Source organism: Homalodisca vitripennis, chromosome 1 (genome assembly GCF_021130785.1).
Source record: "Homalodisca vitripennis isolate AUS2020 chromosome 1, UT_GWSS_2.1, whole genome shotgun sequence".
Lineage (NCBI taxonomy): Eukaryota > Metazoa > Arthropoda > Insecta > Hemiptera > Cicadellidae > Homalodisca > Homalodisca vitripennis.
Window position 1 is genome coordinate 181,724,444 of NC_060207.1, and position 16,861 is coordinate 181,741,304.

The following is a 16,861-nucleotide window of genomic DNA, read 5'->3' on the forward strand; positions in this document are numbered from 1 at the left end:
CTCGAAACGTCGTCTTTCTGTGTTGTAACTCATAACGATGGTAAACGTTTGTATCCTATTATCCTTTCCAGTCATCCATTCACCATCAATAAATTAAACAAAATCAATGCCACATTATTTACCAGATTAAATCCCACTAGTATGGTAATGAGTCAACACTTTTAATTATATAACGCTAATCGTATGTGCTATATTCGAACTGATCAATCTAACACGAATGAGTCTTGTTGTGAGAAGGAAGTGACAGTAATTAATTATAACTTGGTATCTGGAGAAGGCAGTTAAACAATTATTTCAGGTTGGGGTTATTCAAATATCATAATAAGTATTTATCTTTGTAACGTAGTACAACAATTGATTTAGTTGGAGAAATATAAAAAGTTAACTATTTGTTTTTTGAAAACCCTATACACCTATCGAGTTAGGCAAAATAATGAACATAAATTGCTGTGTTACCATTCCATACAAGGAGACTACTTAGTTAATATCTATTGACGATATCTATAATAGGAAGGATGTATCTTATCTGTACGATAACATTCATGGAACGTGCCTTGTAATCGTTAAAATGTGTTACTTGATTGGGGGGGGAAGAGAAAAAGAATACAGGTTTAAGAAATCTGTCATTAAATGATACACTGTGAGTAAGCTTACAGGTTAACCCTATAAGTCCTTGCTTCTTTACGAACATCGAGCAGGACTATTATGGTTTGTGGACAAGTTGAAATCTGAACGAAGCGAGTGTTGTGGAAGCGAGCGAATATCGACTTGTAAGGGCCCCGCTAACCGCGAGCGAGGGCGGAAATGCCGGGCCGGACAGCGCCAGTGCGTGTCCATGTCGCGGTATTCTACCCTCACCACTGCCCGCTCCGCGCCACTTCGGCGAACCCTGGCCCTCTTGTCTCAGCTCGGACGTCTTGTCCGTAATAATCCATCTACCTGGTTTTTCCATTTCACCATCACCATTGTCGTCGCCTTCCGCGTCGCTGCCAGCCTGATATCGCTGTCGCCGCGTCGCGCACCCGTCTGCCTGCCCTGGGTCACTCACCCCTTACACAGGTCCGCTAAGTAGGCCGATTAGTGGTCGCGAGTGTTCTTGTCCATGTCCAGAATAACCCTGGGCAGTGCTAATAATGACCTGGCCTACTGTATAGTAGTCACGTTGACAAGTACAATACTTCTCGCTAAGTCCTATCATATCCTCCACATTAGGCCTACTAACAATGCAGTCGTATTAAACATCCAACACAACGAGGAAGCGATGAGGATAAGCGTATTAATTAGGCCTGTTATGACATTGGTGTTGTTAAATTGATTGGCTGATTCCTTAGATTGATCAATAGCCACACTTTACGGCTATGCAATTATGTAAATATTCAGTAAAGCATCCCGATCTCATTTGTTCAGTGCATTTACATCACATTATAACGGATAAATCATTAAAAGCTAACTTCTCCGATTAAAAATTACAATCATCAGTGAGAATGGTGCCGTTAGATAAATATGTGTTCTTGTAGCAAATAACGCAGCATGTACAGTCCGCACTCACTTGGCATGTACAGTATATACTACGCTACATAGGTAGTTAGCATTACAAATATACACATTTGCTAAACTGTTTGAATCATCCTTCTAATTTGGCTAGACTAAAAACTATTCTTCATTCTTAAAATATCGAACTATCGCAGACTGGCAACAGAGTCAGCCAGTCGAGCAGGTCAGCATTCAACGCGTTGAAACTGTTGACACTACCCTGACTCCATACTTAAGAGAAAGGTACATTTTTCAAGTTGAAGTGTGAAGTTATCCGGAGGGGGAGTGTAATGACATGCACTCTTATGCAACTAGAAGCATAGAGAACTGCTGAACTGGAAGACACAGGACGGTGCCTTCACAGGCAGGAATTTGTCAACAGATTGCTAATTTCGATTGAGAGTGTCCCAGTGCTAAAGTCATTTACAACTTACCTGAAAACGGCGCAAATGCAATTTACTGTACATGAGAGTTCGTGGCACACAATTATTGGAAGACTGGCATTCATTCGAATAGCTGTGATTCGAAGATGAGTGTAGTAGACATTAGTCCCAAGGATGAGTGAAGGATTTTAAATATCAGTATTTATCACGGTTACCATGGAATGTAGGATTTGATAACATAATTAAACATTTATTATTTATGAGTTCCATGTTCATGACACGTTGTTATCGCCGCCTGCACTGGCTATTTGAGGTACAATTGTAAATGGAAATCTTTGAAAGTAGTCAGTTAATAATAATCACTAGTTTGAATTTTTAAGATGAGTATAAAACACAGAGTTTCACAATGTCAAGTGCAGTCCGTTACGGAGCATGCGTCGCGCATATTGTAGGCGTTTTCACTCAACAGTGGTTTTAGCCAAGATCAACAAAAGAGATAGAAACTGTAAAGGTTAATTAAAACGCCAAAATTCACAATGGCAAATACAATCCGCTCCAGAGAGTTGTGGAGCATGCGTTGCGCATATTGTAGGCGTTTTCACTCAACAGTGGTTTTAGCCAAGATCAACAAAAGAGATAGAAACTGTAAAGGTTAATTAAAACGCCAAAATTCACAATGGCAAATACAATCCGCTCCAGAGAGTTGTGGAGCATGCGTCGCGCATATTGTAGGCGTTTTCACTCAATAGTTGCTTTAGCCAAGATCAGCAAAAGAGATAGAAACTGCAAAGGTTAATTAAAACGCCAAATTTCACAATATCAAATACAATCCGTCACAGAATTGTGGAGTATTTCACTATACAGTTGTTTTAGCCTACGATAACAAAGGATCTGAACAGCAAAAGTTAATTTTAATAACGGATTTTATTATTTGGATTACATGTAATATTGTGCAAATACAGTTAGACTATTGTTAAAAAAATACACTTTGATTGATTTTATTATCTTCATTTTTTTAATTGTATTTCTGTTATTACTGGCGAGTTATACATTATCGCAATCACATTGTAAAATATATTATTTGTTGTGGTAAATTCTAATTCGGATAGAGTGAAATAATGCTTACGATGAACAGAATATACTTGACGTTTTTAAACTTTATTTTTTGAAAAAGCTGCATATTTACGATTTGAAACTGGGATGTGTGAAAACGCCTTTGCTCCATTTTAAAATAAACTAAATCTTGACGTTATGACCTTTTATGTTTTGAACTGGCATATTGTTTTCAATAATACTAAACGTTATGCAACTCGGTGTTTTAAAGCGTACCCGAACGTTATCACTTAGTACGCTGACCTTGGCGGTGTAAACTTCCTTTTCGATACAATGCCTGTATGTTTATTTAATCGCAGGACATCTCGAGAATGAAATATGTTAGGCTTGAAAATGTCCATTCAACCTTAGCGAAGTCTGTTACTCGACACATGGAAAGGCTTACTCTGACCTTGTTTTCATCATAAACTAAAAGAAAGATACAAAGAAACGGGTCTGGAAGTGTTCGTACTATTTATATTTATGAACTCTATTTTGAAATGTGTTAAAATTGTTAAAATCCGTTTTCATCAGAATGTTGAAATTTTAAATACCCATTAAATGGTGTACGGCGTAACACGTGTTAACATTCGGAAACAATGTTTCCATATTAGAACCCATGGCCCTCTATACTTTTGTATACCAATATACTTAGTAAGTTATATCGTGTTTTGTATTGAAAACTGTATTAAACGAGACAGCCGTTAATGTTTTTATCGTCTTAAAACTCTCCCTGCAAACGAGATTTTGCTGAGTTCTCTTGCGTTTCTGAATGACGTTTCTGTATCAGGAGAGTTTACTAGGGAGTAGGATATACATGTGGCATTGGGAGAAAGACGAAATCCTTAAGCTTTTTTAACGATTTAGCTTCATCTTTATTCACTTTCATAGTAAAACCAAGTTGGATCGGAAGGCTATACTTTGAACTCGACCGGGAGCGGTTTTGTTTTTAATAGATATAACAAATTTAGCAAGAAATGATTTTGTTACGTTATTCCTTAGTTTTATGTTTAACTCTTCTGTAATAATTCACTTGTTTATATCTACTTAGTTATATCTTAAATCTTGTTGATTAACAATCAAGCACATATCGCATTGTGTATAATATAACGTTTATATAAGTTATGCCACTTTCTGTAGTGGCAGAAATCCACATTCGTGTTCAGTACAGACTTTACAGTCAACTCGCACTGGATTAGAGACTACATGCAATCTGGTTCTTGATTGGGAAAAACAAGTAAAATTTGAGTAAAACATGTAGAAACGTGTTTGGGGTGTAGTCCAGAAAGCAAGAATGTATAACTCTAAGGCCAATTTGAAAGCCTTATAAATCGTGTCACCCATCACAAAATTGAAGCATGTAGCCTAGTTGTCACTGGTGGCTTTAATATTGATACACTCGTGTACACTCTGTGTTTAAACCTCTTTATGTCTTATGGACTACAAGCCTGCTTTAAATAACCTACAATAACTGCCAAAGGTTTTACAACGGGATTTAATATTAATTTTACTAATATTTCTCTTAAACTTGCTTGCACGATTGAATGTAGCCTTGCGGACTACTGATTACTTTTGATTGAATTCATTTGTCATGTGATCGTAAGAAACTTGTTAAGCCGATCGTATTGCAAAGAAATTTAATAAACAAAATATTGCTGAGCTTTAATTAATTCGATAAAATCATGAATAAGCTATGTAGATTTTTCTACAATTTTAGGAACAAGCAACCTAATTTCAGCATTTTTAAATACTTACATTTTCCGGATCATTCCCACTTTTTCTTAAAATAGGCAAAATGCCAAGTTACTAATTTTGGTTACGAATAAATACTAAGTTATATTTACGAATTGCTATCATTTTAAAGGTAAAATACATTAGTACACTAATCATGTCAAATACATGCTTTGGTAGTACTATTATTAACAACCATGCCACTCGCTATTACGGGCTAAGACATGCCAACTTGTACTATCCTATACACTATCTAACATTGTATAAGCGGGGAGCATTTTACTCACCGCTCAGATAAAATCTATGTTTAACAAACTTCCTGTTTATTTAAAGTTGGAAGAATCTATTAGCTAATTCAGAAGTGCCCTAAAGCAGCATCTCACTGCCCGGGCGTATTACAGTGTTTACGAGTTTTTTTTTATTATACGTAATTTATTTAGATTTTTTCATTGCATGGATTTGTGATTTTATATTTTATATTATATTTGTTAATTTTAATTTGAATGAAGATTAGCATAATTTATATATAACATAAACTGACGAGTCATATGTTTACCTAAGGTTATGCTTGTCACAATGTAAACTAAAGTGAATACACTACATATAAAAAGTACAATTTTACATCATTCTAAAGAAACTATCAGTATCGACCTCTCTGTGCCCTCTCTCCCTCAATACACCGCGTCGCTGCCGCATAGAGAGTAGACTGTGGCGATTTGTAACCGTCAACTTATCGTTATATCACAATAACGCTTGTGACTACAATATTGAATTTCAATATAACATTCTATGCATAAGAGTTTCAAAACGGGTTGAAGCAAAATCTAGCTTAACGACCAGTGGCCAAGTAATTGTTTTCGATAAATGTAAAAAAATACTTCACATACGTGGAAAAGTACAAAAAATAAAATACTTTAAAACGATAAATGCTTGATTGATAAGAATACTCAAGTATCAATCGCTATATCGGATTAATTCAACGCAATAGCGGTGTAACTTTCTGAGATTTCTGACAATTGTTTCCTGTCTAATGCTGTCCTAATCGTATATATCTGCAGTTATATGGACATATACTTAAGAGTCAAAAGCAGTTTAGGCTTTCATTTTATTCTAAATGAATGGTAGATTTTCGGACATTTACCATCGTTGTATGATACAAAAATGGAACACAAAGTATAAGTTTTTAGGATTGGATTTACTTTCAGAATTAAACTTGGATTGAATTAGGATTTCGGACTATGATACGTGTAAGTTATTTAAGAACTGAAGTACAAAATAAGAGATGGATGAATTTTTGGACTAGTAATACGTGGTTAAAAAATAAATAAACGCAGAACATGATAAATTAAATAAATTATTTATAGTTTATAATGGTAAATTGTTCAAAAGAAAGTCAATAAACGAGGATAATAATTGGAGTATATGTACACAGCTAGGTTTGGTGAGAGAACTTGTAGATCCCTACTAACTAATACTGTATCATAAATGTGAATGTAAGTTTGTTTGTTACGCTTTCACGTGAAAACTACTTAACCGATTGTACTAAAATTTTACATGGACATTCTTGCGGTTCCTGGAATGAATACAGGCCTATTCTTATTTCAAAAATCCCTCCGGGCCATGCCCCACTGATCTTTAAAGAAACGAAAAATCCCATCCTGATTTCTACAATTGTGTAATATTAATTGAATGAGCCTGTAAAATGAATCAACTGTTCTGTGTAAACATTGTTTATTATTTTCAATTTGTTTACATTTATAGTTTGTACATTTTCAGTAACCATATGTTTTAACGCCGATTTAGATTTCAGCGATTATGTAAGTGCTAACCTACCTTAGAAACTGTCCTAACACATAAGGTCAGGCTTTGACTCCGAAGTCTCCTCTCTGTAAAGCAGTTGACAAGATGAAATTTTGCTGGACTGTTATTTTGAACTAATGTACCAATTCCAGCTCTATATGTTCTATAATATTTAAAAACTTTTACTATAAATTTAAAGACTGACAAAACCCTTCTTAGTTCTTTTTTGACAGAAGTAAGCTTCTCTGATCTGTGATGTATATTTTCTTGATCAGAAATCAAAACAAAACCAACCATAGAACAAAACATACTAAGAACGAAGAAAATTACAGTGGCCATAACTGTAAAATTTTTGACGTATTTTATTGATTTTGGCAACAAGGCAAACTCAAAATTGGAGTCGGAAATATAATTTATTTGAACTAGCAGTACGTGCAACGCCTACTAAATTGCTTAAAAACAGCGGATAACTGCTAGCAGTGCACATATAAGACACAATGTAATATGACTTATACTATACAATTAAAGACTGTTATGAAACCTATCTAAGTTGTCTTTTGACAAAAGTAGGCTTCTCAGACCTAGGTATGTACGTATATTTTGTTTGTCGGGAAAGAGGTAAAATCAGCTATGGAACAAAAAATAATTGGACTAGCGTAAATTAAAATGATTATAAATATACAAGTGTCAACTTATTTTCTTGATCAAACTCAACATTGTCGTCGGAAATAAAGTTCACTTGAACCAGAAGTGACCATACAAGTGAAAAAGCTGTGAAATTGCGTGCGAAGCCGCGGGTAACTGCTAGTTGTACATATCATAAGCATGAACATATGGGACCAGATAATACTATTATCATTATTTTCATTTTATATTTTTGATACTAAATAAATTGTGTGTGTTCCCTGGAATGAAGAGGATCATAAGGGATCAATTTATTAAAGCTGTGTGAGTTAAACCTCGTTTGCACTATGCAACTTGTTTTACAACAGAGTTGCACAAAAAGTTTAAACATGCAATATAACAAGTTATACAACAAGCGTGTAAAAGTAATGTACAACCAAAAATTGTGTTTTTCAAGTTGCAGCCTTCCCAGCTCGAGTCGGTAAAGATCAAAGGAATTCGATTTTTTATGAACTTTTGATCATTAAACATGTTGAAAATCGAGTTACACAAAGTACCTTGTCAACAACAGGTCAGTGTGTCTCCGTTTGCCATCAAGTAAAAAATTGCATAACCTAAAATGTGCTGAGGTTAACTGGTTTTTACAGCATATGTGATAAATGGAAAGTTGTCAGGCAGATGTCCTTTTAGTTAATTGAGCAATACAAGTAAAGGACACTTTTGTGAGGAATTTAAAAACAGAAATAAACGACACATCCCTTGGCTTGAATAGGACGAGCATTTAAATCTTGATTATGGTGGAAGTGAGAAGAAAATGCGGAAATTGATTTTCCATTTAAATTGCAAATGCAATAAGATTGTAAATTCCGAGAGGGGCTGAAAATATTGTGAAAAATGGGATTATTTTAAGTTTCTTATATTTTTAAGGATAAAAACAAACCAGTAGCAAGCAACCATGGATGGAGGGTATATTTCCTTCTGATGGTGTGGAGGCTGTGCCATGTGGTCTACAGGCCAACTCACTCCATAATACGTTACTTTTACTGTGTTAGCTAAAACCTTAAAAATTATAATTAATTATTTAATAGCAAGATTTGATTTGGTTTATTACATCAAAGTATTCGGAAAATTGCTTCTGTACTCGGTTTTCTGGCTACTTACTTGGTTCTTAAATATTTGTCCCTTGGAAGTCATTCTACACTCCATGATCCAGAAATCACTGATTCCTAAATCCTCATCATCACAAGTCCCTTGTTGGTTGTACGAATCTCCAATGTCAAAGCTCATAACATTGTGGAACAAGCAGCATGTAAGCACTATTTAAGCTGTTCCTCAAAGGTTCCAAAAGCAATAGGTCTTCTGAATAACTGGAACGCAACGGATCAAATACAAAAATGTTATTCGTACTCAACTTAATCTCTTGCTGGACAATTCTTTTGACCCTTTTAGAAAAACACCAGTGTAAGACTTGTGAAATTCCAAGAGAATATGTTTACTTATACAAACACAGAGAGACAGTTTACATAACACAAAATTAAATTCTTCATACATACCTACCTTCACATATATTTTATATAATTTTTGCAAAAACACTTGGAACTGGAAGTCGAGAGGTATTTGTTCAGCACTCTGATTCAGTTTAATATTATTCATTGCATCCTTGCATAGTGTTTTCTTTTAAATTTATCCTCTAATAAACAGAATCAAATACTCAACATTCTTAAAACTGCTATTAGTTTTCCCCTGTCAACGAGTCTTAGTCATCTGTTTGCAAATCTAGTATTAATATATCTTTAACACTACATTATTCTTCTTTACTTCTAGCTTCCAACAGAGGACGCGTCGAAAACCGTCTATTTACGAGGTTCTTCGCACAGCGTATACTGCACACGCGACCTTCACGTCCAGATTGCTTCATAGCGACTAGAAGTGAAAATTTAAACATATTGCAAGTTTCAAAGTGGTTTCAGAGTGTTTTAGGCATTTGTTTCACAACAAATGTTCATTGTCAAGGTTTGTTACATGTTTTATTAAACGTACAATCAAAAGGCTATTAAACTATTTGCATAGTTTTTAAACGTGGTTATGCCAGAGGTAAACATATAATGGCAGTGGGATGTCAACAACCGATTATACCGGATAGAGTAAGACAATCTGTGTTGATTTAATAGAAGAATTATCAAGCGGAAGAAGGGAGTGAAATATATTTTTTCTCATTGATTTAGGCCTGTATTCAAAATACGAGTTTAGTTGTGTTATGCGTAAAAACTTACTAGCAACAATTTTTACTAAAATTTTAAATGAATTTGTATCTAAATTTGTTAAGTGAAATGCATTTTAAGTAATCATGGAACACTGTTTACTTGAAAATCATGGTAGAATACATTAAGAAAACATGAAAGATAAACAATAGCCTACATAGCTCCGTATTTCATCCACAAAGTAATACTGTACAACTAACTAATAAATAAATCAATGAGATATGCTGATTGTGCCGTTCTATCATTTACATGGAATTGATATATAGAGTTTATTGAAGATTATATCATTCAGCGTATGATACTAACCATAGAAGAAAACCCATTTGAAATTAATTATGGTCGGAGACCGTAGCAAATATTTTCTTTATGATTTGTTGAATTTTTCATATAGAGATTAAATGATAGCGAAGGGGTATAACATAAAACTTAGTTTGCAAAAAATAAAAATAAAGTAGGCGATAAAGTTTTAATTAGAATATATCTTTATACGCAAAAGTACGCAAAGAAAATAAAGGCATGTTTTATTATTTAAAAGTCCATACGTGATTATTGATATATAAAGGTGGTAAATTCATATGTACTGTATTGACAGAATTTGATTCACATGAGAGAATAGGAAGAATAATGTGACAGAATTAAAAAAGTTCTAGGATTAGAAACGATAGGGGAGAAACAAAGAAAGTAATATATTATGTGTATCTATAAGTAATTTCTGTGTTTAACTGATTTTACTGAGTATCATTATGTTCGATATATTGATACAATATCAACAGCAATAGGAAATATTGTCGATAAATAATTTATGATGATTATAAATATTTAACTACAGCAGTATACAAATATTTAAATACTCACGTATGTATGTGAAAGTAATATTGAATTAAAAATAAACAGAGCGTGGGAGACCTAGTTATTAAGACTTCATCTAGATAAGCTATCCGCTGATAACGACTCCTTGATACAGGATGTGCTAGTGGGATAGTTTCCGGTTTGCTGGGATTCGCAGAAAAGTCTATAAATGTTTGCGGGTGAGAAACTGATAAGAGCTCCTTGGACTATTTATAGGCCTACTCGGAATCAGCTGGTTTTATTATAAGTAAAAACTGTGTAAATAATGTGTAATATATGTCAATTCATAAATGTTACTGGTCATTTCTGATAAAATGGCTGACGAAGATGTTTCATTGCAATTATAAAATAGTTTTTTTAGTAACGAGGCGAAAGCTAATAATACTTACTATGCTACTTACTATACTTACTTAGCTAATGATACTTGGAGAAAAATCAGAACTTATATATACTTATGATAAGATATAATTACTTTTATACTATTTAGAAATGAAATTAAATTCATACAATTATACACAAAGTTTTTTGGTTTTTATTGTTAATTTGACTTCATATTTATCCCCCCCACGCATTTCGAACAGAGGCGTCCCGGTTGGCCGGTGAAAAATTATGGCAAGCCTACTTATGAGGGCAAATACAAAACGGTCGCTGGTGTATCAATAATTATCAATTATACTTGTTGAATAACTTATTTACGGTGTGACTAGAAGTAACGTTCGTAACTCGTGCATAAGTGTTTTTTTGGTCTTTGGTCTAATTTCCTTGTTCGTTTAAATTTCTTATTGACGATGGAACGCTTGAAAGGATAATACGATTTTGTGGCGTTTGTCATCGTTGTTGTTTCGTTAGTTCGGGTGTGCTCTTGGCCCCTGTGCAGTGTCATCGTTTGGGTTCATTCTCTCAAGTCTGGACTTCGCACTTCGTCAGGTATCACTTATTAATTATTTTAACTTTAAGTGACAGTTCGCTGTCACATTTTTTTAGGATTTTCAAGTCTTAGGATCTTTTTTACGCCTGAAGAAGAGGATAGATTTCAATCCTCGAAACGAAGTTTTATACTCTAATACCAGAACCGTACCTTATTTGAATAAACTTATGTGAACTTTAAAAGTTGTAAAGTCCTTTTTGAAACACCCTGAACTTTTTTGTAACAAGTCTGCACTATTGCAAACGTCCGAAATCATATTATCCTTTCCTCTTTGGTTGTCGCCTCGCAAGGAAAACTCAATCGCGTACAGGAAAAGACCATTTTCGATACTAGTGATGAAAGGTATTATTTCCGCTGTTCCTTATTCTAAATAATAATTTATGTCATGTAAATGCAGGCTTAGGAGTTTTGCCTTTCAATTTTTCAACTAGTAAAACTACATTTTAGAAAATAAAATTTACAACATTATGGGACATGATAACGGTCCTACGCAAGTTGAAAATCGATTTAGACATATGGAATTGGTATATATATAATACAAAATATATAGTTGTTGTTTTATACGAAGTGCGAAGTTTCACTGTATTCCGATGTAAAGTAAAATAAACTGTTTAAGAATTTTTCGGCTAAAAATGATTTTAGGCTATAATCTTTAAGCTTCCGCGGATTTTTAGACAGTAAACCTAACATAAAAACATAGATATAGGCTAAAACATAAAAATGTCAGAAAATATTACGTCCCATTTACATTAGGCTAAATATTGGACTATGTAGTGTCCAGAATATTAGAGAACAAAAGGTATCGTTTACAAATTGAAGATACAGATAAAGAAACAGAAAGAGGATTGCGTTTTTTTATCTATGATCTGTAACGCTGACTGTAAAACCTGGATAACGTGTAGCCTATAATTATGTTGCAAGATGTAGGCAAACACATTCAATAACTCGGTTCCCGCGGTTGTAAATTTAAAATCACTAATCTGTCCACTGTGCGAATAAACTTACAAGATTCCTTATTCACGAACATGTGTACCTAGTAGTAAAATAACATTTGTTCTGACCGAAGTGCACCCTTTTGTTGTGATGTACATGAGGGATTTGATAAAAATGCGTAAAATGTCGTAATTATTTATGTTAACAAGAGCAGAATACAGTATCATAATGTAAACTATTAATTGGAAAAAGAAAATTAAAAAAAAAAAAAAAAAAATGAAGGTCTTTTGGAGACGAATGTTACGTGAGACATTATTTATCACACCCAAGCTCGTATTTAAAATATATCAGGATAAAACCACCCTGCAGTGATTCAGGTATGTGCTAGGCTTTAATTCAAATTCCGATAAAAAGCGACGCTTCTTACTAAAGATTGTCACTTTTAAATCTGTTTGTATAAAAGTAATCAGGTCAGGCACGTATCTAACGGGTAAACTATTCGTCAGCCACAATGTAGAGAGAGCTCACGTACACTGATTTGTCCGCACTGCCCGACTTTTTCACATAAAAGGACCGTGTGTCGGTTCTTTTTGCTTATTTTGGTGCAGAATGAGCGAGGTATGAAAAAATTTCGACTTGTTTGCTATGAAAGTTGGCGTATTTATTTGTATTATAGCTTTTTCTGGCTAATACCAACCATTATCTGGGTGGCTGACGTTTTTCCGTGTTTCAAGATTTTTACGTTGTTTTAAATCAACTTGTCTCATATGTTTTTACAATCGTCCTACGTGTAGTCTCTTCACGGCTAACACGTATAAAAGTCAAAACAGTGTCCAGGAAGTATATGTTTCTTTAAAAAAAAAATCAAACAAAATTAGATAGTGTGATCATACAATGCAAACTTGCACTCGCTTCCCGTGTTAAAAAGGGTTCTGATTGAATAACTACATGTGTGGCCAATGGCGTAGTCTAGTGAATGCAGCAACACAACAGTCTTCCCAGGGTTAACCCCCGCAACGGGCGTTCTTTCTTGTCCTTGGGAAAATTTAAAATGTACTGCGTAGTTTAGCTCACCTTCCTCTTAGAGCAGCGTCTGAAATCTGATGCTATAGCAGACTTGACTCTGTTATGAACTGTACACCTGATGAGACAATAAGAGTACCTTTTCCATTACACTAAATTTTGTAGTCCAGGTGTCTATGATGTCGAAACGATGACATTTGGGTAATTTTATAATCAGGCCCAAATAAAAATGGAAGAAGATACAAATTCTTAACCATGTAAATGAGCTATGGCTTCATGTATAAAAAAGATTCTTGGGAAAGAAACGTAAAAACTTACCTGATAGTATTTATTTAAAAATTGTCATTTCCCTGAGTCATAAATGAATCGATTTGATGTAATTTCCATTCCTTGACATTTATACTAATTGAGGGACGATGGAGCTACAGTTTGGCCTGTGCATAACAGGTTTGGCAGAGCAACAGACCACGCACGGCCAGAAAACACCTGTCGGGAAAGGCAAATGGTTTTGTCACGGTCTATTGTGACAACTACATTAGGAGACTGACCGTAGCACTAATTGTACGTACCTTTGTTTGGGATAGTCACAAGCCTACCTCAATTAATTATGACCATTCTGTGCTCTTCTGTGGAGTAACTTACGCCCTAAATTGAGAATAGGTCACTCAAATGTCCCGAAGCTGAAAGTGGTCGAAAGCAATGTACAGTGGCAATGCAACTGTGTTGTGTGTACATGTTGACATCTGATCGAAACAAAGCTCTAAAGAACGAAATTTTGAAATTTGTGTTGTGTGTGAGTGTGTCTTATTTTAACATCATTGACGATCCTGCAGAGGAGATCAACTGTTTATATCTTTATAAAATCTGACTGATGATAATGTTTCGACATCAAAAGTCTCAGGGATAAAAAACGGAAAAACAAGGATTTTTAGATTAAGTTACTTTTTTATTAGAAACAAAGTTACATGGATGTGGCATGTCCTGTCTCTAGTGAAAAACGCAAAAGGAATTGCATTAGTTCTACCATTTGCCACCAGGAAAATAGGAGAATTAGTTCTGTGTTTTGCTACCCTTGGCGGTTAGGTCAATTAGTTCTCCTCGTCTCTGCTACGAGCGCTGTTATCAGTACTTTTTACAAAGGCGGCAATTTAGTGTCTAGTTCAATTCTTAAATATTCATAACAACAAGCGTGTTTATGATTCTGATTTGAGCATTCTAATAGGGAACAAGTGTATCAATGACTAACTGATATTAATGAGCATTAATTAAATTAAGTTAACCTATCTAGTTACAAACTAAGTTTCAGCATATTTAAAATATAAATTACGATTTGGATTATATATATATTTCTTGTGTTCGTGTGTATGTGACTGAACTCCTCCTAAACGACTGGACCGATTTTGATAAAATTTTGTGTGTGTTTTCAATGGAATTCGAGAATGGTTTAGATTCACAATTTGGTCCACTGGAAAATGTTTTTATAATTAATTTTTCATTTGTAAGTAGTTGTTGTAATTTTGGAATGTTTTACCTTTGATCCAGCAGACTGCGCTAACACGTACCGTAATACAAAGTAAACTGATATTTAACACCTGTTAATACTTTCAGCTGAAGTTCATCAAAGAGGCAGAAATATTTGTTTACATTTAAAATTTAGAAAATTATTATTGTAAAGTGCTTGATCAGTAGTGTAATGCAGATTGCATAGAAGAAGTTATTACCTAATTTTAAATTTAGATTGCTCCAATGATTAATAAACTATCTAATGCAATGAAAAAAAAAACTATTAAACGCTGTTATAAAAGCCACCTCATTGTACAAAGCCGTGAATGTTTGCACATAAGGTAATTGAATTTGGTTAGATGGAAGGTAAATGAAAAGAGCCGAAAGAAGACGCTTTATGATTGAAATTGGTTTTCGTTGATACATTTTCTTGACCGGAGCATAAGGCAAACTCCACAATAATACTGGAAATATCTTAGACAGAAAATTAATTTTAACAGACCGAATTTGATTCTTTGTAACCTAATTAGTTTATCGAGATTCATCCATATAAATTATTTGTACCGAATAACTTATCAACACCTAGCAAACGTCATGAAAGATAGAGACAGGAAATATGGTACATATCTTCATAATTCACCCAAGAGGCTCACGAAGGAACGGCTATTAATTATCTCAGGAGTGTTTAGAATGTGATAGAAAAAGAATATGTGAATATAGTATACTGTTTTTCAACAGGAAATTGCGTGCGACGCCGCGGGAAACTGCTAGTTAATTATAACATTATTAAGTGATTTACGTTTTGCGTGGTATTTCTTACATTGATAAGACATTAATTTGTATGTCATGTACTGTAAGAATTATTTAAATTAATATGAGTATGGATGTATGGATGTTGAATGTAAAGTGAAATAGCTTAACATTGTAGCTATGCCAGTGTTAAAATTAATTAACCAAATTATAAAGAAATATTAAAAATATTATCTTAACTTCAACTATCGATTTGTTTATTTTTGTGCCAATAACATAAGTAAATGAAACCAAGCAATGCTTCATTACAAATTTAATTTATAAGATTTTATATTATTTTATAACCTCCTCTACAACTGAAGCTGCATTATGTGGTTTGTTGAGCTAATAAAGTAAATATAATATTATTGAACGTGTGCATGGTAGGATCAAATATTAATATGTGTTGAGTATAGCTCATGTGCATTATTTGTTGTTCAGCCAGAAAAAGTGGTGTCGGGCAAGACTGTGTTACAACAACAAGCTGGCCACTGCTTCGAAATGAGCATCCTGCTGACCAGTTACCTGATAGCTGCTGGTTACGATGCTTACGTGGTCTCTGGCTACGCTACCAAGGACTACTGCCAGAACAACCTCACTCGCACTGTCTGCCCCGATATCCCGGACATATCCGAGGTTGGTTTCACGTTAGATGATGTGGAACTGAGGTTAACGATTAGCGGTCGAAATTGTCCCCAAAAAATGTGGGAGGAATATGAGATACGGGGGAGTGTTTTCTCTTCCATACAACTTCAAAGCTACAAAATATTGTTTTTTTTTTCTTGTGCATAATCACTTAACACAGAAGTCAGTTGTCTTAGAGCACAGAGTCACTGGAAAGTTTAGGCCACGTGTCTCAGATGCTTAGAGAAATGAAAACTGAAGTTATCCAAGGCAGAAGCAATAGATTACAACAACCAGAGCTGTAGTAGTTGCAGTTTTCAGGTAACCTGTCCAACTTCTCAGGGTGAGAGAGTCAGCTGTACTAGTAGCCCTCTTAATTTTAACCCTACAATGTTGAATCTCGTGCACTTTTACGGTCTTATTTTTACTTACAGAATCATGGTAGAATGTATAATTTTAAGGATATAATTAATACATATCCAAACAAATTTGAGTATTTCAGATATTTGTATATGTTATTCAGAGAAATTCTCAAACTTTTTTGTATTTCATTGTTTAAATATTAAAAACGTATACACTTTACAAAAAAAGAAAACTAAACTAAAACATGTTTGGATGCATATTAATCATAACCAAGGTAAGCAGCAAAGTGTGCCTAGTGTTGTTAGTTTTAAAATGAATCAGTGTCCAATATAAGGAATAATTAAAGCTGTTAATTTGTATGGGTGACAGACAACTTGTGAACGCCTCTTTTCTCTTTCCATCTTTCTAATTCTTTCTCACAGAAA

General features: G+C 34.2%; 1 protein-coding gene across 1 annotated transcript in view; it reads left to right on the top strand.

The window, feature by feature from the left end:
- LOC124354152 (dynein regulatory complex subunit 7-like) overlaps positions 1–16,861 on the top strand; it is a 57,273-nt gene that overhangs the window by 22,569 nt on the left and 17,843 nt on the right. Inside the window, exons 3-4 of the mRNA XM_046804407.1 lie at positions 754–1,039; positions 15,891–16,085. Coding sequence (XP_046660363.1) covers positions 754–1,039; positions 15,891–16,085 — 481 coding nt within the window. The remainder of the gene's footprint in view (positions 1–753; positions 1,040–15,890; positions 16,086–16,861) is intronic.